We start from the raw sequence: 26750 nt of genomic DNA, 5'->3' as shown, positions 1-26750 counted from the left end.
GATTTTGAAAATTTTGAATTTATTATAAAAATATTTGAAAATATATTTTCAAATTTTACTGTCAACCCCATGAAATTGTTAAGTTGTCTAAAATAACGGTGCATGCCAATTTTTGATCCATTGCAACCGGTAGAAACGAAGTTATAGCTGTTGAAAATTATTTTGGATTCGAAAAAAATTGCGGTGGGTATTCCCAGAATTATTAAAGAAAAACTCGAATCACATCGTTTCTACGAATTTCAATTGCGTCAAATCAAATTTCTGTTGCGTCGTTTTTCTAGACAACTCAACAATTACATGGGCAGCAAAAAATTTTCATGATAAATTCAAAATTTTAAAACTTTAATAGTTTCAAATCTGCTAGTTGGTATTGAGCCAAATTTGGTGTGAATCGTTTTTTTAGCCAAATTGATCAAGTAGCCGCGAAAATTTGAAAAAAAAAGGTATTTCTGAATAACCCTACTCGGTCTGCTATCCTGATATAATGGAGCAGCCATACCACTCACACAAATGTTAGTTAATCTAATCCCCTAAAATTCACTGCAAAAGCAAAAGTATCTATATGATTTAATATATCATATGACTGGAACCGCCCAGACAGACAAGTGTTTGCATAGTTCCTGAAAACAGATGCGATACCGAATCAAGCGGCCGTTCAATATTGATATACGGGTTGACTTGGCCAAATAAAGCAGTGATCAGTATTGGTTAATCTAGCTTTGCGGGGGCATGTTTGAATCACCCGCGCCGCCGCCGTCCGTATGCTATCGTGAGATAAAGGATTACGAAGCAATATTTCTGTCTGCGCGTGAAAATATGATGCCATAGGTCGATTTGTTGAATACACAGTCACTGTACACGTACAGTGTTATTTTCAGATTTTAGCGGCAATTAGCTAAACTTGCTAGATTAGCTAAAATAAAACTCTGCGCGCTAATTTTGACTCAATTTCGGCTACTAGAATAGAAGCTATTTGGAATTTTTTATAACAAATGAAAAAAATTTTTTTCTAATTTTATTGTCTATCCCATGGAATAGTAGAGTAGTCCAAAAAACGATAGGCAGCAAATTTCGCTCAATTCCAACCGGTAGAAGCGAAGGGATCGTAGTTGAAAATCTTGGATTTGAACAAAAATAGTATTTACTGTGGGTATTCCAAGAATTATTATTGAAAAACTCGAATCACTTCGTTTTCATTCATTTTCAAAGTCTAAAACTTAAGTTAGTTTGTGTACAAAATGTTCAAGTTTTCGTGTACCACCCTATGGGTGTGACTACACACCCTATTCGCTAAAGAGTGCATCCTTGTTAACAGCAATGACTCACTTTTACGTTGCATTTACCCAAGTAACATTTGAGCCTTTGAAAATAAATTGCTCCTTTATACAAATTCCATATTCGCGGCAATTTTCAACGTAAAAACACCCGATGCATTCTGCAAATTAACCTTTTAGTGATAAAAAATGAACACTGCCTCTTGCGAGTACTGCTGTATTTATGCGGCATAGAGGTGTTATTTGTTATTGTCTCAGCACCAAGCTGTCTTGGTCGGTTAATAGATCTATTTATCATGCAGAATAACGAACCGTTGGATCCCAAATCACATTACGCTCACTAGGGAATGCCATATAGACCTGACGATAAGGTATAGCTTATTATCGATAAACAATCCAAAAATCAGTTCCGAAAAACAGGCCTGCATATATGATGTAATCTCTATTTATCTGACTAGATATTTCGCTCAGTCTATATTCTATGGAGAGCAGGCGTCCGGAAATATTATTGACGGCCACACGCCTATTTTACGGAAGGGTGTGTCGTTATAATGACGAGTTCGTTTACATTGTAGGAAAAGAGGTATATCGACCGTATGGGGTCGTTTGTTTTCATGGTTATTAGCAATAATCGATTAGATATACTATACGAATAACTGCTTCAGAGCCAGGCGATATGTAGCAGTTGGGTCGCTAGTATATATGTGTAATCCTTTGGAGATTAGCGGCATTCAGGGTCGCGTCTACGGCCCAAAAGCTATGTCCTATATAAGGGACATTTTACAATTGCTATGTTGCAGTAATTCCACATTGATCATATGAATACTATTTCTGTGTTCTGCAAAATATGGTTTAGTGTGTATATGGTATGGTAAAACAGTATAGCTGCATCTGAAGAACTTCTAGGGGGTACAGAACTTCAATATGCAATGGAATAGTATATTCATACTGAAATGAACGTGGAAGTTTTCGGCTGACACTCGTCAGGGGTAATGGTCAGAAACTGGCAGAGAATTGGCTAGAACATTGTATATTTATGTCTTTGGTTTATCAAGATTATTATGTTATGTATAATTACGGAATAATGTATAGTTCTGCGACGCATTGTGGAAGAAATCGCGTATGTAATAATCATTGATACTAATCTAACATATATACCTGGTATGGAGTAGCTTGATGTAGCTGGTGTTGTCCGCAAGTCATGATCTCATAACAGTAACTGTGACCATATCTTCAGTTAGTTTTCAATCCAGGCACGACAATCAGCCTTCTATAAATTGTTTTTATTATCAAAAGCTAGTTACATGACATAGTTTATTGTCAATTTGAAGTCGGATGCGACTTTCAGAGCATACTGATCAGAATTTGGTTAATACATGTCTGTCGTGTGAGACTATAGTCTTGGGGTGTTTCAAAAATACTATTTTTTCCCAAATGTTTGCGGCTAAAATTGTTAGGTCGACTAAAATAACGTTGCACACCAAATTTGGCTCAATTCCAATGAGTAGAGGTTAAGCTATCATAGTTTGAAAATTTCAAATTTAATATAAAATCTTTCTAAAAAAAATTGCAAATTTTACTGTCCACCCGATGGAACTGTCGAGTTGTTCCATAGAACGATACACAGCTAATTCGGCTCAATTTCAACTGGTAGCAGCGAAGCAGCAGCGACCTATCAATGAAAAACTCGAATCACTTCACTTCGAATGGATGGAATTATTTCAACTTTGTTTTGCGTAGTTATTGTAGCAACTTAACAATTTCATGGATTAGCCTGTAAAATTTGAAAAAGAATTTTTTTATTAAATTCAAAACTTTTAAACCCAAGTTGCTTCACTTCTACCAAAACTGGTGGGCAACATTTTTTAACCAAACTAACAACTTTAGCTAATAGCGACAAAAATTTGAGAAAATAGTTGGTTTTGAACAACCCTACAAGTCACGCAATTATATTCTGTCAGCCCTGGCTTTTTGCTTTTTGCCTAAGTAATATGATTGAGTTACGTCGAGATTTAAGTAATCCCTAGTCAGCGCGCTGAGTCGCTTCAAAAAGGATTTGGTATGGCCGCAAAATGAATTTTCGGTAAATTATATTCCCAAGCGCCGCAATCGCTCGCAAATAGCCCATCCATTCGTTTTAATGTACAAAATTGCATATTCGGTTGATGCCTTTTGCAGGCAATGTATTACGGTTGAAGTATTTTGCTTATCTTTGAGTTGATTTGAAACTTGACATATACTGTCAAACGATCGTCTTGAATTTTTTGAGGTCGTTTTCGGGTGAGATCTGATACTGGCTGCTGGATATCCCATTAACTTTTGAGACATAATAGTAATACGCTAAAATATGATGTATACAATGGCATGAATCTCGCTGTTATAATCGCAAAGTGGAATCATGATTTCTAAAGATTGCTGGCTTTCATTGGGTATTTTCGCGGGGGTCTACACCGTTCTTCAGAGACACCGTGATATATGCAGCATGTCGTGAAATATTTGGAGATTTTAATTTCAGAATCTTCAGAATTCTAGAATCTCATATAATCAGTTTTCAGTTTATAACTGAATTCATACGATCAGAATTTGCGACACATTGAAATGATAGGAAGCTGTAGAAACGACTTGCAGTGGTCTTTGAAATCTCGAACCTCTTCATGATTTAAGGAATCAAATGATTACATATGGAGCTAGTTAATCTGCAAATATAATATAAAAATATTTTGCAATACTGATCAGGCAATTCATATCTCCCAACTATATACCATACGAATATGATTGATGACGAAATCAATTTCTCTTGAATCACCCTTCACGCTGGAAAGTATGAATACAATTCTTCGGTGCGTCTCACGCTTACAGTTTACATTGTAGTGTTATTACCTCGCGTCGCGCGGATCGCGTATTTGTTTTCGCGTGGAACTGTCCTAAAATAACGGGACACAAATATTTGAGTCATCGATTTTCTCCTTTTTTTGTCTGCCTTCCTGTAAATTCTGATAAAACATAAGGGATGCCAGTATTATAGGACAGAGAAGCGGAAAGCATCTATATTCTATAAACGGAATAAATTCTGGAGTGTATGAAGATTGTCTAAGAGTATAGTGTTAGGGTTAGGGTAAGGGTTAGGATAGGGGTTAGTGTTAGGGTAATCAACGTAGTCAGAGTTGCCACTAAATTAGAATCGGAAGTAACGCAGTAAATTTCGGCTCAATTTAAAGTAGAAGTATCGGTAGCAATATAAAAGAAATGTTAAATCTACTTCAAGTGGAACTACAGAACATGAAAAATATGAAAAGTAATCAACCGTGCAAAAATATTTGTGCTCACATCGGTTGGAAACCGATTCCCGAGCGATGTCAGTCCGCCTGAAGTTATTTATGTTGCTATCTTCGAATGAGGAATCGATTGGACTATATGCTACCCGAGTTTGCTCGATTAAGAATCGCAAGACGATTCTGCTAATTGTATTGCTTGTCTGGCCTTGATCTTGTACCAATCGATGAAGCAATGCAAGCTATACTGTACAATATACATTGATAGTCGGGCCAAGCATAATGATTTGTATACTCGATTGTGGATGTAGCATTAATTGTAATGATTCAAGGCATGATTGTGCATTACTCGAAGAATCAAATCATGTGTCTCGAGACCAGGACAGCCAAGACAGACATATCATTGTAACTTCGAAGAATAGTAAAGTCTCCACATTGTTTGTATTTCGTCTATCAGTCCTGATACTTGGAAAATAGGGCCGGAAACCGTCGGTACTGAGGAAAATCACGATATTGTTTTGTTTTTATTCGCACAACATTGGCGCTTATCGCCTATAACAGGGGCGGGCAACTTCTCCAGTCGGTGGGCCGGATGTAGGAAAATTAAGTACTTGGCGGGCCGGATTGTTGAATTGATAGACTATTCGCCAATTTATCCACATATGCTAGGAATAAATCGTATTCAAAGAATGTATTTCAACGACAGCAATGTCATTTCAAAGCAATTTCTCGCCGATAATGACGAATACAATGTGGGTCTTAGAGCCGCATTGTCATACAGCAGTGGTTCTCAAACTTTTTTAAGCACGCCTCCCTTTTTTATAGTGAAAAATTCCGCGCCCCCTTATCGTGATATCAGAAAATATTGAAGAGATAAATCAGAAAGCTAGTTATCCCAACGGATAGAAATATGGACAATAGACAGAGTAATTACCATGAGCTGGAGGTAAATCGCGTCGAGCGCCATTTTTTTTAGTTAACTGTGACTTTGCGCCCCCCTTCGGATGCTTTCTCGTCCGCCAGCTTGAGAACCACTGTCATACACGAATCGCCATGTTTGAATCTCTCTGATAAATCAAAACAAGGTGGAATCCTAAATTAAGATTTTAAGGCGTCCGACAAGCCTGGTACCCCAAATTTACGAAGGTGTCAATTCAGTAGGTGGCGAGATAGCGTAGTGGTATAATCCATAGCTACAAAACTAATGTTTTGTGGGTTGAGTCCGACTCCAGAATTCCTACCTAAGCGTTGGAGCTTTATCTAAGCTCCTTCCCGCCATCTCATCAGCATAATTATTAGGCGGTGTCTCACAAAAGCCTGGACGTGTGTCGTGCTACCAGCAGTTGGCGGTTACGGAATCAGAAATTAGAAATATCGGCCTGGAGTAAATGAACAGTGTAGTCGACAAACACCATGAGGCTGCCTTTTTGAGAATCGAATACTCCAATCACTGAATTGTACCTGGGAAGAGTATGGCTCCGGCCTTCATATTCCCGAACTCACCGCAGGGTTGTTTACTGGAGGATGAGTTTCAAATGTGGCAAGCCGAAAGTCTTGCCAGCTCAAAACAAGAGGCTGTGGAGGAGCAGTTGGAGGGTTTTGCCGCAGACAGGCCTTCCGCCAAGCTATCCGCAAGTCTCGCCTTGATGCACTGTGGGGAGTCGAGTGAGAGTCGGCATACCCAGCAGCTTCAGGCACTAGAGCACGACCCGGCCAAGTGATGACTGACTGGCTGAAGTGGTTGCGAGAGTGAATGAGCAACCGGGTCCGAAGTGCTTGAACTGTTCTACCACGTCCTAGGCAGAGGTTTTCTCCGGGTACTGCGGTTCCTCATGCACGAAAATGGATGACTGGAAACAGGAACAGAACTCCGAAGGCACGAAACAAGGCCTGAGGTTAAAAGGTAGAGGTTCTACGAACCAATACCTATGACCCTTTAAGGGAACACGAAACGAGGCACTTGGTCCATCGATCAAGCTGCCTTATTACCTGTGGAGGTAGGCTGCGGTCCCTTCGGTCCAGGGTATACCATTGGCCTAACCGAGGTTACCGAAAAAAAAAATGAGTACATAGTAAATACTGAAAATGCAAGTCTTCTCGCTTTGACGAACTTTCCTGTAAGCTCCACTCTTGCACGCTGCGCAGTGCACACACACTGATAAAATAACATACAGTCACTAAAATTTAATGTTTCAGCAAGTAGTAGTGGAAATCTCGGCAGAGTGTGGCCGCGGGCCACATTATCATGTTAAACGGGAAGCTGTCCGCGGGCCGGACAAAATGCCGTCGCGGGTGGGATCCGGCTCGCGGGCCGTATGTTGCCCGCCACGTCACTTGCGCCCAGTAGCCTACATCAATTTCAGTAATGTCAACTGTCTTTTTACGGTCTTTTTCGTCATATTACGGACGACTTCCATGCACGCGCCCTTCCACCATCAGTCTCTCTCGATTTTCATGCGCCCCCAACCTAGTCTATTAATGCCATCTTTCAGGAGTTCGGCTCTCTCTTTCTCTGTATTTACAGCGGGGTCGGCGCCCAGATAAACCTCCGACACATAGAAACATAGAAGATCCGAGACTCGAACCAGCAACCATTGGTGTCGTGACCGCAGTGTTTAACCAACTGCGCCACTCGCTTCCCTCACGATATTGTGAATGCGAACCATTATGTATGACTCGAACAGAGTTTAAAAAAAGGGTTGAACCGGATTGAACTCAAAACTGAACAGTGAACACTATGACTTGGACTCGAGTCGCAACACTATGGCTCGGACTCGAACCTCTACCCACTGATTTGGACTCGGACTTGACTCGGTTGTGAATTGAAAATGACTCGACTTCGCTCGAGTCCAAACTGTACAAGTGATTTGGACTTGTGACTCGGAACCTTGTGACTTGGTTACAACCCAGAAAGGGTTGGGGGTAATAACATGCCTGTGAAGTCGTGAGGAATTCACAGTATTGTCACATAGGTATGGACAAAAAGACCAAATCGTCTTTAACAGGGTGTAAAGCTAGTATTATGTTGCTTGTGGTTGCATAAAAAGTGCGTATTTGAACTTTGTACATCATTCATACTTTTGTGACGTGATATTGAGTGATATTGGGTGATTCATTCAGTGTACATGCTTCTTCTTTACTTCGCCTAGCGGGCCGAGGTGGGTGTCTGATCTTAACAGGCTTGTAACCAAGTCACAAGGCTCCGAGTCACAAGTCAATCTCGCTATTACACTTTTGGCTCGAGTCAAGTCGAGTCATTTTCAATGCACTACCGAGTCAAGTCCGAGTCCAGGTCAGCGAGCAGAGGATCGAGTATTACGAGTCATGGTATTATGACTCGAGTCCGAGTCCAAGTCATTGTATATTGACTGCTCAGTTTCCAGTTGAAGTCTTGGTAAAACCCACGTTTTATAACTCTGTTTGGTGATATCGAATGGCTCGCATTTATGATATACTAATTTTTCTCACTTTTAGCAGTTTCTGGTCGCATGTTAAAGTACTCGTACCAACAGACGAAATCCCAAGTGTGTGTTGGCTTCGAAATTACAATGAAATGTCGGTCTTGGCCGTCTGAGTCTCGAGTCAATGACTTGGTTCGAGTCATGCGCAATGACTCGAGTCCAAGTCGAGTCAATGCACAGATTGACTCGAGTCGAGTCATTTCCATATTCTGAGAAACTGACTCGAGTCAAGTCGAGTCATCAGAAAATCGTGACTCGAGTCGGACTCAAGTCGAGTCATGACTCGAGTCATTACAACCCTGGACCTTAAAGACTACTCCTAGTTGTTTCGACACCTTTCCTATCTTTTCATGGTATCGCAGTTTTGCGGTGTGTTGAAATGATGAAAATATTATTAAAACTGACTGACCGGGCAATGGAACCCCCTCGAAATACGCCTCGGAGTCTGAAAATCGGCATTGTTCTGAACAATCGCAACCACGCAAGGACCGTTATGTTATGGTCATTGTGCTGCGTCGTTGCGATTGTTTAGAACAGTGGCGATTTTCACACTTTGAGGGCTATTCGAGGTGGTTCCATTGCCTTGATGAAAATTTAATGTATATATTCGAATACTCGAATCAGAATCGAATCACTCAGTACTCGATTTCGCCCAGCCCTATTCGCGTGGCCTAGGTGATTTTCTTTATGATGCTGGCAAGAATTATTATCAAAGATGCCTACGATTTGGAGTTATTACAATAATCAGCATATTTACCAATCGTTTGACACTATAATCTGCATCATTATCGTCTGCCCCACTGCGATGATTGTCGTGTCTTATAATCGGTTGGCTTATCGCCTATTATCCGACTCAAACCATTTTCAAATATTCTGATTTGACAGCCCTGTATAATGTGAATGTATTTAGGTTTCGGTTCTTGGCATTATTTTACGAGCCAGTCTGCTTATAAAGTCAAACAGTAGGACATGGTTTTGTAGTCTGGAACGAATGACTAGGAATGTGTACTAGTAGAGGTATTCAAGGACGTTGGGGTTAAGATTATGTGCTGGTTCGTCAGTGTCTTTGGTCTAATCCAGAGTTAATAGAAAAGTTTCAGCACTTCCGAATTAGAAAGGGATTATAATTCTCGCTACACGGATTTTTACCAAAATTGATTAGAATTAGAATGACTGAATTTTCAAAAACTTTGAAATTGAATGAATTACGGGCAGAGAAATATAACAAAATTAAATTCAGCTCATATTAAACCCTAGTTCATTCTAATCAGCATAAGAATGGCTAATGTCTGTACACAGACCTTAGTTCGTTTCGCACCATACATTTCTTCTGTAGCATTTTCAGCAAAACCATAAATTATGTTAGAATTAATATTAGAGCATGAAAACATTTCATATATTAGATTAGAATTAAATTACCAGCATTTCGCTTTAATTTGTCAGATTATTCAACTGGAATTGATTAAATTATGAGTAGGGCAGGTTTTTGTTGCAGTTAAATCCGTGGAAAGTTGCATTTACTTTTGAAATTTTGCTCGGTTGACTAAAAAAAAAGTCAACTTCCCAGATTGACAAAAAAAGGTCAATTTTCCGGCTCAGCTCCCGAAATACCCGTAAAAGCGTTACTTCGGTGCTGATTTACGGTGTTTCAGTCGAATTTGGCCGTGTATTTCACCAAAATCGAAAATACTTTAGTGAAATATCGAGAAAGTTGCAAAATGTTGCAAAAAGTAGCATTAATAAAATGGGCAAAAGTTGCAAAAAGTTGCACTATAAGATTCCTTCAAACAGCTTAAAACAGCATTCTACATATCTTACGAGTATTTAGGCAGCTGCCGGAAGCTGTAAAAAAAAAGTTGCAAAAGCTGCAAAAAATTGCCCTAATTATGAGTGATTTTAATTTTACTCTGTTGCACCATGTTCCGAGTGTTTTTAGACGTCCAACCGTTAAAATGCAGATTTCATGATGTAGCGTTTTGTAGCTAATTTAAAGGCTAAGTTTTGTTCATTTGATTGCTGTGAAGATATCAATCTCTGGTAACTGAGCCGGTATTTCAATGGTATCAGTAACCGGAAGATATCTTCCACCGCTCGACCCGAATCATTAATATTAATACTCCAGCCATATGTATAACCGCTCTGGTCGTAATGAGAAACACAGATGCGCGGCTGAATCAAATCAACATGGATGTATCTCTACACGCATTATTGAACTCACATATGCATCAAAAGCCTGCGTATTGCATGTTATATACACAGTCATAGAGTACTGCGCGTGTATTTCGACGAAATGCCTGCGTCTCTATTTCCGGTATCTATTATGTATGGAGTTGGACGCGTTTGTGAACTCTCAATGAGAAGGGCAGCGCTCGTTTGCTAACCAGAACACATCCTGGGTCAGCTTATACTGCTGATTACATTGCAGTTATTACGAGCGTCTCTCTGGATATCCTGTTTGAAGGCGTGCTTGTTAGTAGTGATACGCGTCGAGACTATAATGACTTGTACAGTTTTGAGATCTGAAACTACATTTTATGCTGGAGTTACGAGAGGTTGTGTTTGTTTACTATTTACACGAGTAAATATACACTGTTTCAAGTAAGTTTCGTCTATGCTACGACGGATTGAATTGGATATATGGTATGCGTAGCTTTCTAGGACATGTTTCGTAAGCTGCGATATGACGAATCTGTGAAATATATTATCGAAACTATTATTCTCGTTGATGAAGCGCGCCATTTCATCTCACGATTCGAATTGAATCATTATAGAATTCGTGCTCGATTCAGATTCGAGTATCATTGCGCCAAGCCCACTGGTAACGAATCAGCCCGAACAATGGGTTCTAATTCGTGGTTTCAATAAGAAACAGACCGATTATATCAGATCGTCGATGATATCAAGTCGATATCATCCATGAAATAGCGGTATCGGCCATTGAGGTAAAAGATTATCGGCTATTTTGGTGACGTCACGATATGGTTAGAGGGACTTATTTTTGCTACTCAAATAGAAGTAGGAGAAGTATCGTAAATTTACGCTCAGTACAAGTAGATAAAACTTATAGCTTGCATATGCAATGCATGCGTCGTTCTGGTTTATTTCATGCCCAAGCATATCAATGGCTGTAAGGGTGTTCAAATAAATGCTACGAATTTTCAGAAATCCGCATTAAGCTAAATGCCATGTACTTTTAATATATTTTGAATGTATCGGTAACGGCGCTAGTGATCGGTTTTATCGGTATCGGCTCAAAAATTCAATATCGGTCGTCCGGTCGAGCCCTAGTTCCAATGTCCGTATGTCTACCCCCCTAAACGATGATGCTATATAGCAGGAGTCGCCGACTCAAAACGGGTCGGGGATCACTTTTCAAATTTCGTATAGGCCGCGGGCCGAAAGAATTCAATTCCGGACAAAATAGACCACACAGTTTGGCAACCACGTTTCAAAACTTTACTTCAGTACAACGCGACTGTCATACTTACCACAAAAAAGGTATTATTTTATAAAAGAAATACAAATACGGCAAAAATATCACGATCATTACTTTCATTTTATTAAAGACTATGAGCTGCGCGCAATATCTGACAACGCTTTTTAGCGATTAAGGAACCGATATTGGGGCTAGCGGGAGACTGCACTATCTCCCCGTAAAGCGTGATCTTATGGCGAAGCCCTTAGGCGTATTCGAAGCATCTCGGTCTTGGCAGTGTCTATGGGCCATTGTACACCTCGATGTTGCCATCGCCGAAGCCGCTTCAGCTATAGTGAGGATTGGTGATGTTGGCGACATGAGAATACGTTATTTTGAGCAACAGCAACCATATTTTGAAACTGAAATCCATTTCAGCATTTCAACATGCTTTATTAAAGTGCTCTTCCGAAATCTGAGATCAGGTGGCGGGCCGCAAATTATGACCAAGCGGACCGCGTGTTGGTGACCCGTGCACATAGTCTTTTGGGTTTACTAGGTATTACTCCCACACCCGATTCCTCTTGATTCAAAAGATACGCGCATCTGATGCTATCGATTTTCCCCAACGAATTTGCATTGTTCGAGCACAAAGAACACGCGCGCTCCCGCCGTTTGCACATAATGCCGATCCATTTTTCGTAAAAATTTCATCACCTGGAAATCAATAAATCCGTGTTGATATACTCCCTGCCTATAGCTAGATTCCCAGTAACAACAAACTCGACTCTATACTGAGAATTCGCACCACAGTAAACAACGTTATTCCCCAAATGGGCTCCGTATAGCAGACTTGGACATCTAGATTAATTCTTTCTCTAATTATAGCTAAATGCATGTAATCTAATTCCAATCTAATTTTTCAAATGTTTCTCCGCTGCAATTAAAAACTTGCTGGTATACAGGTATAATTCTAATTTCAATCTAATTTCAAATTATGAAATTTGAAAAACTTGCTGGTGTACAGGTATAATTCTAATTTCAATCTAATTTCAAATTACGAAATTTTTCATCCAAGTCTTCTCCGTGGAATAATTCAACAGTAGTTTTTTCATTTATTTGTAACCCTGTGGCAATGCGTTTTGCTGCAATCTTAAGCCCGTTCCATTGATCCTTTTTTACCAATGTGGATTTGCGTATGTGTGGCGCCTTTATGACTATCTTCTTGGCCGTTTGAAATCTGAATAGGCAAAGTCACTGATTATGTTGCGTTAAAATTGGGTGTTGGCTATCTGCACTATTTCATAATGGGACTACATATGAAATACATCAGTCTCCGCGCCAATATACTACTACAATCTGAGGTAGTGCATTTTTATGAACTTCGTTGTACAAAGTACATGCTGATGCATACAGCGCTATAGACCAGATGTAGATAGTCTTTATTTCTGTCAACCATGAACATAGCATGCATAACAAGCATGCAACTGCGTAAAATGTGATCTACATGTAAGCTAAATGTGTAGGCGGGAAGCACGCTATAACAAAGTCAATAAAGCGGAGCCAACTATATGTCAGGAGCATCTTACTACGGAAGTCGTTGTACTCAGACTTTGGGTTAACTAACAAAAATACAAATATAATATATATTATAATATATTATTCATTTGTATACTGAAGTTATGTACCTCCAAGAATCTTTTCATAAAGACAAATGTAGAAAAATAATAAACAATGGATAATGGAAATCAATCGAAAATGAATTGAAAAAATAAGATTGATGGTCTGTTGCTCCAGATCTGGTCATTGTGCGGCCCGCGAAATGTTCCTTGAAATTTAGACCATAAAAGCTATTCATTCATGCTCATGCGTGGACTAAAACTATAAGCTGTATAAATCAGTGGCGGCTCGTGACAATATCGGGTGGTGGGGCAAGGGCTGCGAGCGACTTTTATCAACATGACGTCATAATGGCGTTTTCCAGCGTAAAAAAGTAACTTTATGATGGTCACATGAATTTCCCGACAACAGTGATTTTAACGTAGGTGCCGCGAGAGGTTTGCCGGTGAGCCGTGACTTGAAGTGTGGTATCAAATGTTTTATTCATTTTTTTTTAATCAAAGGATTATTTTACAAAATGCCACGAATCAATTATCAGGTCATCCTTAGTAGCATGCGTTATGATTTCATGGTAGAGTTAGAGATTACGCAAATCGATAGGCCCTAATTTTTCTAAGCCCGTCCGAAAGTGTTTCATACACGATCCTGGTGTGTTACGAGCTTACGACCACTGAGCTGGTGACGACCAGGTGATAGGCAACCAAAGCGGAGGTACCCGGCGTACGATTGGATCAATGGACTGGACAATTTCTAGACCTTTAATTTTCGCTCTAAAGGCAGCTGCGTAAACTACGTACGGAGCAAAGATTCAATACGATTCATGTTCGCACTTGACTTGACCAGACTAATTCCAATGACTAGAACTCGAGAGATTGCGTAAGCCTAACTGCAAAGGTCAACGAGTTCGGACATATACGCAATTGTTATCTTCTAGATTGGGCCTTTCATATTGAATCCAAATCATCATGAATGGTCTTTGAAGAACTAAGGGAAGCAGCCTCGGGACAGCAGCCTCGGAACTTCGGTCTCGGAACAACATAGTACATTTTGGCCTTGAAACTGGAGAGTGTGACACAACACATACGGCTTACTGTCTATAAGTCTGCTGCGAAATCGCCGTTGGAAAATATATTAATGTTACATGAAATCATCGAGAAGTAGCATTCGCAATCTCATAACCCATTCCGGCATGGTACACTGTCAAAATCAATACAAACAGACGAACACCGAACTTTGAGTAAAATAGGTCGAGGAATAGGCTGATCGAATGATCAGCTATTAGCCGACATCGAAAATGAAATGGCTATCGCGTTTGACAGGGGATTGTAAGCAAATGGTTTGAAGGCCACAATTTCACACTGAAATGGACATTGGCGAACATAAAATTATGTGAATATTTGAATGCAAACCGAGAATCTTAGTTAGCTGTTTCATGCGATCATTGAGATATACCATTGGAAATATCATCACCGATCTCGTTATGGAACGCACACTAGATTTGGCACAGACAGACACCAGCTTTTGCTTGAGATCCGCAATGATGTAGGTAGGCTAAGTATCAGATCAGCGCGCATCTCTACCATACTCGACTTCGAAAACGAAATAACTGCCTCAATCATTGAGTGCCAACTTTAAGACTTGGCACCGCGTTCGATACTAAAATCAAGATATACCGTGCAAAAGCTCATGACAGATCTAGGTACGAAACATCGTTAAAATCAATAGAGACCAATAACGGCTTTTGCGTAAATCTGTTAGCGATAAATGAAGGGTCAGCTCTCACTCGACATTGGAAACGAAATTCCCACCGACATAGTTCAGTGACAAACTTAAAACTTATTACAGCGGTCGATACTAACATTAAGACTTACTGTGCCAAATATCATGACCGATCTCGGTATGGAACATCGTCAAAATCAATGGAGACCAATACCGGCTTTTGAGTAAAATCTGTTTGCTGTACAATGTACATGATAGATCAGCACACACTGAACTTCGGAAACGAAATTACCACCCTTATCTTTGAGTAGCAAGCCTGAAACTTGGAGCAGTGCTAAATACTACCTTCACGACATATCGTACCAAGTTTCAAGAATTATCATGGTGCGAAACACCGTCAAAATCGACCTATACCAGCAAAGGTCGACTCAACGCATATTAGGGTAACCGAGTTCAGATATAGATACGATCGTTACATCACACCTTAGGGGCAACCAGGCATAGTTGCCCCACTTGCTCGGCCGTTTTACGAATAGGAGAGAATAAATCACCGTTTCTTTATTGTGCGCGGCTTTGAGAGAATAGATAGTGAAAGCTTGTTATGAGTGCTACCGGGGCAAGTCCCGACTAGGCATTCACAAAGCGAAAACACAGAAGAGAATTCGATTTTCGCAGAGACTTCGCTATGTATGGGCATTTGCAAGCTAAAGCACAGGAAGAACGCGGGTTTCGCTGTGATCTCGGTATATATTGATTGCTGTGCGTCTATAAATGGTTAAATTGTTATTGAACAGAATTTTAGGTGGGGCAATGCCCCAGTTGCCCTATGGGACGAGCCGCCACTGGTATAAATTGTACCAGAAATGCGTTTACTTTTAAATCTGGTTTATTTATGTACCGTGATAAGCACCTATAGCATGTCTCCCCGTTTAAAGAAATATAATTTGAGTCCCGACGGAAAAAATAATTGCCCACCCATGAGTCAGCCAATATAAATACGATTTAACGGTAGCGGTAGTATCGAACTATAATTCTCGTTGATAAATTAACTCTTCCACTGGCAATATAATTTCAATACTCAAAAATACCATATCTCACGACTCTAATCATTTGAATTAATACACGATTCAGATTTGAGTGCTCGAACCACTGCGCACAGCCCTTATATCAGTGGTCGGGAATAATTTTCGTCAAAAGAGCCATATTGACCCAATGTTTTCAATTGTAATTCTGAAAGAGCCATGCAATGATTTCAATTGACTGTTACGTCACAATTGAAAATTCGGGACGTCACGAAATCGTAATTCGCTACATGGAAATCGCCACTTATGTGGTGTTATAACGCCCGTACTATATATAATCAAGCCGTTTGCACAAAGTTTGAGCATGGGAGAATTTAGCTTAGCAACCTTTAATTGCGATCTTCACATTTTTAGTTTAATTTTCGGGATAGTCATCTGATAGTTTTAGAAACTTACAACAATTAAGATGTCCATTTTAACAACTGCGGGCAACAGTAAACGTGTAAATCTACTGTTTCATCCTGATTAACACACTTTTTCAAGTTAAGCGGCTTTACAAGGGATATGTGTATAGCATGCGCTAAGCCGCTAAGGGATTCATCCCTCAATTGATGTAGGCGTAGTATTCAATTAGTTCCTCCAAACCGGGACAATAATTGCAGCAATGGAGAATATTGTAAACTGATATCATTTGGTTAATATTACTTTTCAGTTTTCTTCGGCGGTAACATAACGTCGCACAACAAGCGTAGACTTAAACGGCAGTGCGAGCACGCTATACCTACCTAATAAACTGGTTATGTTTGTAATTTGAATTTATAATTGGAAATGTCACTCTCGAGGAGTTCGTTTCGCGCTGATGATCAGAAAGACGATGTCGAGTGGATTCATAAACTGCCTTTCATACAAGCGTCGCCATGTCTGATTTTGTCTCTGATTAGTCAGCGCATTGTGCAATCCAAGATTCCAAGGGTGCAATATTAGGTACAGCGAATTACGATATTGGATGCTATATTGACCGCAACTTCGTGTTTGCCAATTTGCTGATTTCGTATTGAAGTCATCGGATTAGATTTGTCCGCTGTATAACCCTAAATAACCTAACGTTACCGTATTTGCCTTATTATAGGGAAATATATTATATCGGACCGCCAATGAGCGATTATCTGCAGCAAATATGATTATAAGCAAAATTTGCAGAAGGGATTTATGAGCTCCTAAATCCCCAGTACATGTCACTGTTTGGCCACGTATAATGACTTGTCTCAGCAACAAAAAGAATATTTATTCCAGCAAGCCATAGGTTTCCGACCCCAGCGTTAGTGATTGACGAAATTGGATCGGCGTTGATTAAAATTGCGCGCTGTCAATTTAGGAATTTACGAATTCCAGCCGTCGCGATAATTGCTGCGTTTCACTCGCAATTAACCCGCCATATCACAGACATCAGTAACTATCATAATGTCAAAAGAGGCATCATATCACTGTGGTCGTTAAACAGCGTCCTACTTCCTCGCAATTGCGTGCCTAAGCGACTCGGCATTATTGATGGCTAACGAGTCTCGGGACTTGCTAAGCCTTTTTCATGACAGTCGTAATGCGTTTACGGGCGGCCTAGATCTTTTTACGAGAAGTTTGGCTGATTGATGGTTGGTCGCATTTTCTGCGCGGCCGTATAGAGACGATGGAGTCAGATAGTATACGGGAGGCGTACCATCATGGAATGCTCAGTATTTAGTATTTAGCTTGATGAACTACAGCGGAGTAGGACATGTTTGTAATTTCAGTAATGTCAGACTTGTACCGTAGTTTATGATCGAAGCCATCTCATCAAAATCTACTTTTTTTTAAAATAAACGATTGATACATTTAGCAACTTGAGAAAAATGAGTCTGATGAAGCCGGTAAATTGAGTACAAATTTGTTGACTAGATCTAAGCCAAAATGCAGAAAACGTACTTTCTCATATCAGTATAGTCGAAGTAGTCCCAAATAACGAAATAACAGTCATCGCAGCCGCTAATATCCGCAGACATTCGCTCGTTAGAAATAAAAAATCAGTCAAAATTCTTTTAGCATCACAGCAATTTTAAAAAGCCTAAATCGTGTGAGAGACCTTGAAAAAATGACTGATCATTGTGAATCGTTTCAAACTTATTTCACTAATATTTGATTTGTTGGCGGTAAATCTAAAATATTTCACGACGCAAAATCCAAGTTCGCAATGAAATGCGGCATTCCAAAGAATACCGATGATGTGTGAACCACTGCGTGTCCGTAATTTGGGACCAAAATCAATTCTGGAAAGCAAAAAATACACGTATCTAAACCAGGGCATGCTATGGTATGGTATGGCATGAATGTATGGTTTGGTATATGGAGATATATTTCGGTATGGAATATGGGAATGTGAAAGTATGGTATGAAAATTTTTTGCATAGTTCCATACTTGCAGTTTTCACGCAATCATGACCACAATAAATAGCTCTGTATTGTTTACATCCATCGATGAATATCTCAACGGAATTTTTAATATCTATTTGCTTTTTACCAGCGTAAGCGAACAGTTAATTAGGGAAAACCAGGCGGAAGAGAAGGGCGAGCCTGTGAAAGTTTCTCCAACGCGAAAAAGATCTCCAACCAAGAATCGTTCTCCGACGAGGAAGCCAAGCCCGTCGGCTCGAGTCGCAAATTCGAAATCATCAACATCGACATACAGTGAGTTCTGGTATAGTTTAATAAGATGTGTGTAATATTGTATGCGCGCGAATCGGTTTGGCTAGCTAATTTTAGTTGCATAATTAGATCAATTAGAGCGAAATATCGTTAATATAGTTTTAATCTATAATTTCTGATTTTCCTGAAAATGCTGTCGTAGAGCTGTATAGTGCGAAACGAGCGAAGCTTGCTTCTTTTACAGACATTTACTAATCTATAATTCGGAAAAACATGTTTTGCTGTGATTGTAATTATAATATACTTTTTAAAATATGAAAATTTTCTAGTTGTCCAGTTCATTGACAATCGGCCATAAAATGGATGCAAATTTATCCCAAAACTAATTTCCGCTTTTCAAAATCCCAAGTTGGAAAAATGGGCGATTTTACCGAAAAAACTGTTAAGTGAACTTATTTCACAATCATAGCCACTGGAGAAAGTACCGCACGTAGGTATGCGAAATCCACTTGGTTACTCCGAAAAAGAAAAAGTTCTTGGTTACTGACAAAATCTACTTTTTCAAAACTTTCTTATGGAGTAGGACCTACTTTTCGGGCCTTTCATTTTCTACTTCTAGGTGAAGTTTCAATTTAAATTATTTTCCATTGGTGACAACACCAAATAGAACGCGTTACGTGTAAAAACAACTAAACACCTGAAAAGATGTTTGGTGTTGTCGTTAGGTGTTGTCAAATAATGTGTTGTCTCATATAGGCGTTATCTTTGAAATCGCTACTTCTACTCGTTAATGAGTATATTAAGCTACTGAGTTACCTCTACTTGAGTACCAAAGATGACGAATCCGACCTCTGCCTGTAACCAGATCGTGTGAAACAGATACGTTGAAAGACTGTCAGCAATAAGAACTTAATCTATTTGCTTTACTGCGCGAAATTAGTCTTATTTGCACATTACATTTGATTTTACTATTTGCGTATAGGTGATATCTATATTCTTTTCAGGAGAAAGCGAATACCAGACGGGAATCGAAGTTAGCATCGGGGATTCGATACCTCTGTCTCCGTCGAGTCAATCTCAAAGTAACCGCCTTTTCACTGTGGAATCACTCATTATCATGTTACAGCAATATGATTGATGTGGAAATTTCAATTATGTAGCTTTTATGCGACCACAATCGATATCAAGCCAGTTCTACGTCACATTGACGATGATTTGGTATTTTTTGTCGACCATACCTATTTCATTGCACTTTGTGACAATGCTGCGAGTTGCTCATGACTTCACAATAATGTCATTTCCAGTAACGTGTGTTGCTTTGTACCGCATGTTTTGAATGCTGTGATACAACTAACCCAGGTTTACAGCCTCCCACAGCGGAGAATAGTATCGAAACTAATTCTCGTTGATAAAATTACTCTTATTGGCAAAGAGCGTATCGACTCATCACTCGAAAAAGTCATCATTCACTATACGCGTCTCGAATCATTACAGTCCTCGAATCGTCGTGACCAGCTGTAGAAATTATCTTATCATGATATCGAGCACGTCCGAAATATCATATTTTGTTCTCGTTCATGATTATAGTCCTTATCATGCTTTATCTGTGCACGTGCGAAAGCATTATCCTGTCGTGATCTTTATCTTCTCACGCGGGCAAGATCAGCTTCGCTAATCCGCCCCGTTTTGTAAAGATGCGCGGATTTAAAATTATCTGATCTGACCCATAATGCGGAATCGATCTGTACGCAGGCGAGGTCGAAGGCGTGGAAACCCGGTTCGGGCCTAGCAAGAAAATGTCCGAGGTGGTGGAAAATCGCTACGCAGCTACAGGCTCGACTAGCGCTGCGTACAGCGCCACTTCGGAAGAACCGGTGCCGGCCCCGAGCGGTGAGTTTCAATACTGGGAATTCTCCCATCTTCATCTCTTAAGCTTGTTGTATTGGTATATTTATGGTGTTTCGATCCGACTTCAAGAACTGGGTAATTCTAGTTGTGTATTAGACTGATAAGAACAGCAGGAGGTGTTAATCTAGTTTTAATGTAATTTTTGATCCGTTTATATATGCTCTAATTTATTGCAATATAATTTCTGTTTTTGCTGTAAACGGTGCGCGGACATTTGCCATTCTCGTGCTTTTCAGAATAAACTCTGATTTGGACTTTTTTTTGTTGTATTTCTTTCCTATTCGAAATGTATTTCAATTTCCAAGTTTTTGAGACTCTGTTAATTGTAATCTGATTAGGATGAAAGCGCGTTAAGGCAATATTTCTAATTCTAGTTCAATTTGGAAAATGTGAGAATTTTCTAATTGTTAGTAGACTGGTCAGGAGTAATCGTCATCAACTATAGTGAAGAATTGAAAAGAACATTGTATTTCAACAACTGTATATCCAAAAGGTATTGTATATCAACAACTGTATATCCAAAAGGTATTGTATATCAACAACTGTATATCCAAAAGGTATTGTATATGACATTGTATTATCAACAGTGGTATATCCATATACATTGTTCTTTCCAATTCTTCACGAGTTGCTGACGATTACCCCTGACAAGTGTCAGCCGAAAATGTTCGGGTTTATTTTAACAAGAATGTAGCATTCGATTTTATAACCGATCTTTCTTCAGCTGCACGCAGAAGGAAGTCTTTGAAAACGTTTTTTCGAGTCGGCCTCTTCGCGGCCAAGACGAAGCGAAAAACATCTTCGTTCGAAGACGCTCCCTGCTCTGAGGATTCAAGTCGACCTCGTAAGCTGACATGTATTTCTAACGAAGATTGGCTGTTTTGAACAGAGATAGTATAGTCGCAGTATATAATATATCGTATAACATAATCTGAGTAATGTTATTCGTTGATGATAGTTGAGCATGGCTATAATGTCGTGCAACTCTATTTGGTTACAACAGTGGTTCTCAACCTTTTTATCTTCGCGGAACCCTTTGGGACCGTCACGGAGCCCCGCGTACCCCCACGAAGTTTTAGTATAAATTTAGCTCAATTATCGTGCAAACGTCATCTGTCTTGTGCAAATGATACCTGTAGCCTTAGTGATAAATGCTTCATGCTGTACATTTATTATGGCATCCCTTCTGCCATCAACCAGAGATGAGATACGAGAAAAAGTGGTCAAACACGAGTGACATAGTCATACACATAGCCAAGAAATGACGTAATACCTTACTACTCTACAGGGAATCATCATCATAACACATACAATAAACCCACGTGACAATAAACATCATCAAAATGACTTTTCTTAAAAAATAAGACCATACTATTCAAGTAAAAATTGGGTTGACTTCTATCATTTGAAAGCTAATTCCGCAACTGCATTTATTGAAATAAGTGGTCGTGTCTTGAAAATCCGCGCCTTCGATTTGACGTGAACGAGTGCCAAAAATCCATTACCACAAATATAGATGGTGGCGAATGTAATAATAACGCGGGACGCTTCCGACGACACATTTGGGCACGATCGCAACAAATTGATAAACAAGCCTGGTTATTTTTATCTACGAGCTTATCTTGAAGTTATTATGGAAAAAATGGTTATGTAGTACAGAAGAAAACGGATTTTTGTAAACATTTCGAAGTCACCGTGATTGACCTTACTCCTCCAATTTTTTTTCCCCACAATCCCCAACAAAACATCTCCAAACATCAAAATGTTTGTATCAGTTGGCTATTGGCAATTTAGGTATTAAAATGAGTCTGCACTGTAGGATATTTCGTCTCAGAAGGCCATTCTGTCGATGTGAGCTCTGAAGTTTTACTAGTAATGAAGCGTCTCTGCCTCGTGATTTTCCGAATTAAAAAAAATAGTCATTAGGTTCTCAAATATTTTGAGGCTTCGCGGACCCCCTGAAAATGCTTCGCGGACCCCCAGGGGTCCGCGGACCCCCGGTTGAGAACCGCTGGGTTACAAGAATATCTGTAAAAGAAAACTTCCAGTGTAAGTACGTTCATAGCATAAAGCTTGATTGGTGGCTGAGTAGATTATTCAAATTATATAATTCTGTGGCGGTCCCAATCTTTTTCTTTTTCGACTTCTTATCAAAAGCTCCACACAAATTTTCGCCCCCATATTTACGGATCCGAAAGAAAGGACATATAAACTGGAAATTTGTTAACCTAACTCTGAATTGATTAAAAAACAAGTCATTATTTCGAGACGGTCTTCGGAAAACCGGTTTCCGCGACTGCTTTCCGTAGGGTTGACCTTTAATAAGTCAACTTTCGCGTGCTACGCAGAATAAGCCGCCTTCGCGTGCATTTTGGCCGTGTTAATTTATTATATATCGTTGGACATTCCAACATTTTAGCGCCATATCGTCCCTTTGTTTCTCAAAATCGCCCGCGTTGAGTACCATTGAATTGGACTGTTGGTGCGAAATGCCTGTCATCTAATTCTAATTTAATTTTCGAAATCTTTCTATACCCTCATTTTTATTCTATTCCAGTTTCTGAACTTGCTGACAATGCTACAGGAAAACTATATAGTGCGAAACGAGCCAATACCGGTGTGCAGGCATTTGCCTTTCTCGTGGTTATGAGAATCACCTCTGGCTTCTTATGAAATGAACTTGTTCTAGTTCGTATCTCAATCGAATTTTTGCGAATTCAGTCATTTTAATTCTATAATGTGATCTGAAAAATCTGAAAATTTCTAGTTTCTACGATCACGTAACCTCCCCATTTTCAGCCGCGGGCCGCCGCCTCGTAGAAAGGCGAGTTTCCAGACTGGAAATGAACGAACCCATCGAAGACGTTTTCGCCGGGATCGAATTCAAAGAAATGAACGAACCGCCGGCCTCGAACTCGGACGACGCCGGCGAAGTCAGCGACAGCGACGTGATAGAAGATCCCGACGCCATACTGCGGTCTTACCTTTCCGAACAAACCAGCGATTGCGGTGAAGCTTTCGTTTTCAAAGGCGTCGCGGACGACGGAAACGACGTGATAGAGACGAAAGAGAGCGAACAGTTGTTGCCCGGAGCCGGATATCCGGAAAGCTGCCCGGAGCCGCTCTCGTCGGAGACGGATTTGAGATGAAGCGTTGCATTCAGATATATATATCGATTTCAATAGTGACGTTTGTGACATCGCGTAGCTACGCGTTTGCATGCTGTCCGATTTTACTGTCGTTTTTTTCCTCTCTTGAATACAAGTGGTCCGGCTCGAAATGGTGTGCATATAGTCACTTAGTTAGTCAGCCAGCCAGCCAGCCATTTTCTGGAAGTTTAATTGCAATTACGAAAACTGTATACAACTAAATTGTGAATATTGGAAACTCGCCTTAATGTGGGGCTACCATATTTTGAGGTCCGGGAAAGAGGACACCTTTTAAAAATCGCAAAACTGATAAAATCAGGCGAGAATACGCGTAATGAGGCAACGCTGATTGGAAATACCGTGTGTTAGATAATATAATATAATCTTCAGAGACAGAATGTACATCAATGCGATGTAATGAACCATCGCGATGCTTTGGCGGCGGAGCCTGCACCCCCGTTTTTCTCCTCCGTGCTATCCGTGGTTGCTGAGCCTAGCAGGATATAGCTGCGGGTACCAATTTTCGGGTTTTTGCAGGGTTGTCATGACTCGACTCGAGTCCGACTCGAGTCACGATTTTCTGATGACTCGACTTGACTCGAGTCATTTTCTCAAAATACGGAAATGACTCGACTCGAGTCAATCTGTGTATTGACTCGACTTGGACTCGAGTCATTGCGCATGACTCGAACCAAATCATATGACTCGAGACTCAGACGGCCAAGATCAACATTTCATTGTAATTTCGAAGAATAGTGAAGTAACCACACGGTTGGGAATTCGTCTATTGCTACTGGTACTTTAAAATGCAACCAGAAACTGCTAAAAGTGAGGAAAATTAGTATCTTACTAGTGCGAACCATTCGATATCATCAAACAGAGTTATAAAATGTGGTTTTAACAAGACTTTAACTGGAAACTGAGCAGTCAGCACGATGACTTGGACTCGACTCGAGTCATAATACCATGACTTGGACTCGGCCCTCTGCTCACTGACTTGGACTCGGACTTGACTCAGTGGTGAATTGAAAATGACTCGAGTCAAAACTATAAAAGTGAGATTGACTTGTGACTCGAGGTCTTCTGACTTGGTTACAGGGTTGTAATGACTCGAGTCATGACTCGACTCGAGTCAGACTCGAGTCACGATTTTTTTATGACTCGACTTGACTCGAGTCATTTTCTTGAAATGGGAAAATGACTCGACTCGACTCGAGTCAATATTTGGATTGACTCGACTTGTACTCGAGTCATTACGCATGACTCGACCCAAGTCATTGACTCGGCTTATTTTATATGACTTGAAGATGAAGAAATTTGCGAATCATAATGGCTAGATCAACGCATCCGACGAATTCTTCCGACATTGCTATTTGTCACCACTGCTTTCGTTGCACTTGTCTGATATCAGATATGCCGACGTAAAAACAACAGAAAATGATACATAGTAGCAATGCATTGTACAAAATCGTCAAGTGATGAAGAGGTAATAGATCCACCGCAATTAAAGTACTCAAGACTTTTCAATTATGCAAGCAAATAATTGAATCAAAGTTCAATTAGAGCCAATGAAATGACTCAGATGGTGAAGAGACTGATAAGCTTATGTGTAGACTTGAAGGCGATGATTCTTTGCATTTTTGGGCGACTAGAAAGAATGAGTATTCAATGCTCTTCAGTGTGGTTCAAAAATGCTTATCAATTCCTGCATCTAGTGCACTAGTGGAACGTGTATTCAGTAGATGTGTATTCATTCTACGGCCATGCCGCTTTAACATATTTGAGGATCTCCTTTCCACATTAGTATTTTTGAGGTGTAACTCATTCATTTGATCTGCTGTCTGTGAAAACACACAATGCCCCTCGTCCATTTGACGTTTTGTTAGGTATGTGCATTGTGCACGTGAGTAATAATGAATGGCTAATGTTGTGTGATGTTTGTACAATATGCCTGTTCTAAAATAACTTCTTTTTTATTTTACTGGGTGGTTACATGATAAAATTGTTAAGTTGCATAAAAGGAACACTGAATCTGGCTTAATTTGAAAAAAATGGAATCATTGGAATGAGAGGAGAATATTTTGGATTTGAAAATAAATGGAGTATTTTAGTGAGAAATTCTTTCATATAATATAATTACATAGTAGTAAGCCAACTATTTTTCATATCCAAAACATTCTACTCTAATAACTTCACTTTTTCTAGTTGGAATTGAGTCAAATTTGCTAAGAATCATATTTTTACACAATGTAACAATATCATAAAATAGCCGGTAAAATTCGAAAATCTCTATTTGTAATTAGTCTAAAATTTTCTTTCATAGCATTGCTTTCTACTGGTTGGAATTGAGCCAAATTTGATTTTTTAGGCATTCTAGCAATTTTAAGAAGTAGCCGGAAAATTTGAAAAAATGTTTTTGAACAGCCCCATTGTACAATTATTTCTCCAATGCTGTAACTGCGATGTAGTCTGTAAAGCAATTGGGAAAACCTTTAGTATAATCAAAAGGTATCTGTTCTGTTGTCACTGCACAATGCACATAGTTGCATGCACGCTTTTACAGCATGCTGGCCTGTTGTAAATACCTCTACATAAACATGCATTTATTGATTATCTATCAACTAGTATCTTGACGTGAATTTGTTGGTTCTCTATCAGATAGTATGTAGACGTGAATTCGTTGGTTCTCTATCAGCTATTCGCGAGCTATCGTCCATGTGTTCATAATAAAAACTGAATGCTTGTATTGGTGATGTATCAGACTGACAAGAGAGATATTTGATTTTAAGTTCTAAGATTAGTAAAGTTATCTTTAGCATCGGTAAATGAGGCCAGGACCTGTCCGTTATCTGCCTAAATAAACACGTGCCAAGACTCTGATATTGACAAAATGAGCATGTTTCGCAAACAGGGAATTCGATATCACCCAGGCAGGATAGAAAACATGAGTTGAACATGACTTCAATACTGTGACTTGGACTCGACTCGAGTCATAACACCATGACTCGGACTTGACCCTTTAAACGGTGACTTGGACTCGGACTCGAGTCTGTGATGAATTGAAAATGACTCGACTCGACTCGAGTCAAAACCACAAAAGTATGATTGACTCGTGACTCGGAACCATGTGACTTGGTTACAACCCTGCTTGGTTACAACCCTGGGTTTTTGGTATGACCCGACGGGGGATCGAATAACCCATGACCTACTGATCGAGAAGCCGGACGCATCACT

At 39.8% G+C, this 26750-nt stretch overlaps 1 protein-coding gene across 1 annotated transcript in view; it reads left to right on the top strand.

Annotated features, from left to right (window-relative positions):
- LOC145442260 (uncharacterized) overlaps positions 1-23647 on the top strand; it is a 45471-nt gene extending 21824 nt beyond the window's left edge. The window contains exons 7-11 of the mRNA XM_080320164.1: positions 18338-18501; positions 19464-19541; positions 20212-20349; positions 21092-21211; positions 23167-23647. Of these exons, the coding sequence (XP_080176290.1) occupies positions 18338-18501; positions 19464-19541; positions 20212-20349; positions 21092-21211; positions 23167-23516 (850 nt within the window). The 3' untranslated portion in view covers positions 23517-23647. The remainder of the gene's footprint in view (positions 1-18337; positions 18502-19463; positions 19542-20211; positions 20350-21091; positions 21212-23166) is intronic.
- The last annotated feature ends 3103 nt before the right edge of the window (positions 23648-26750 follow it).

Source organism: Botryllus schlosseri, chromosome 7, assembly GCF_051294905.1.
Source record: "Botryllus schlosseri isolate E-star chromosome 7, Bs_hap1, whole genome shotgun sequence".
NCBI lineage: Eukaryota > Metazoa > Chordata > Ascidiacea > Stolidobranchia > Styelidae > Botryllus > Botryllus schlosseri.
This window is presented reverse-complemented; position numbering and strand designations above follow the sequence as displayed.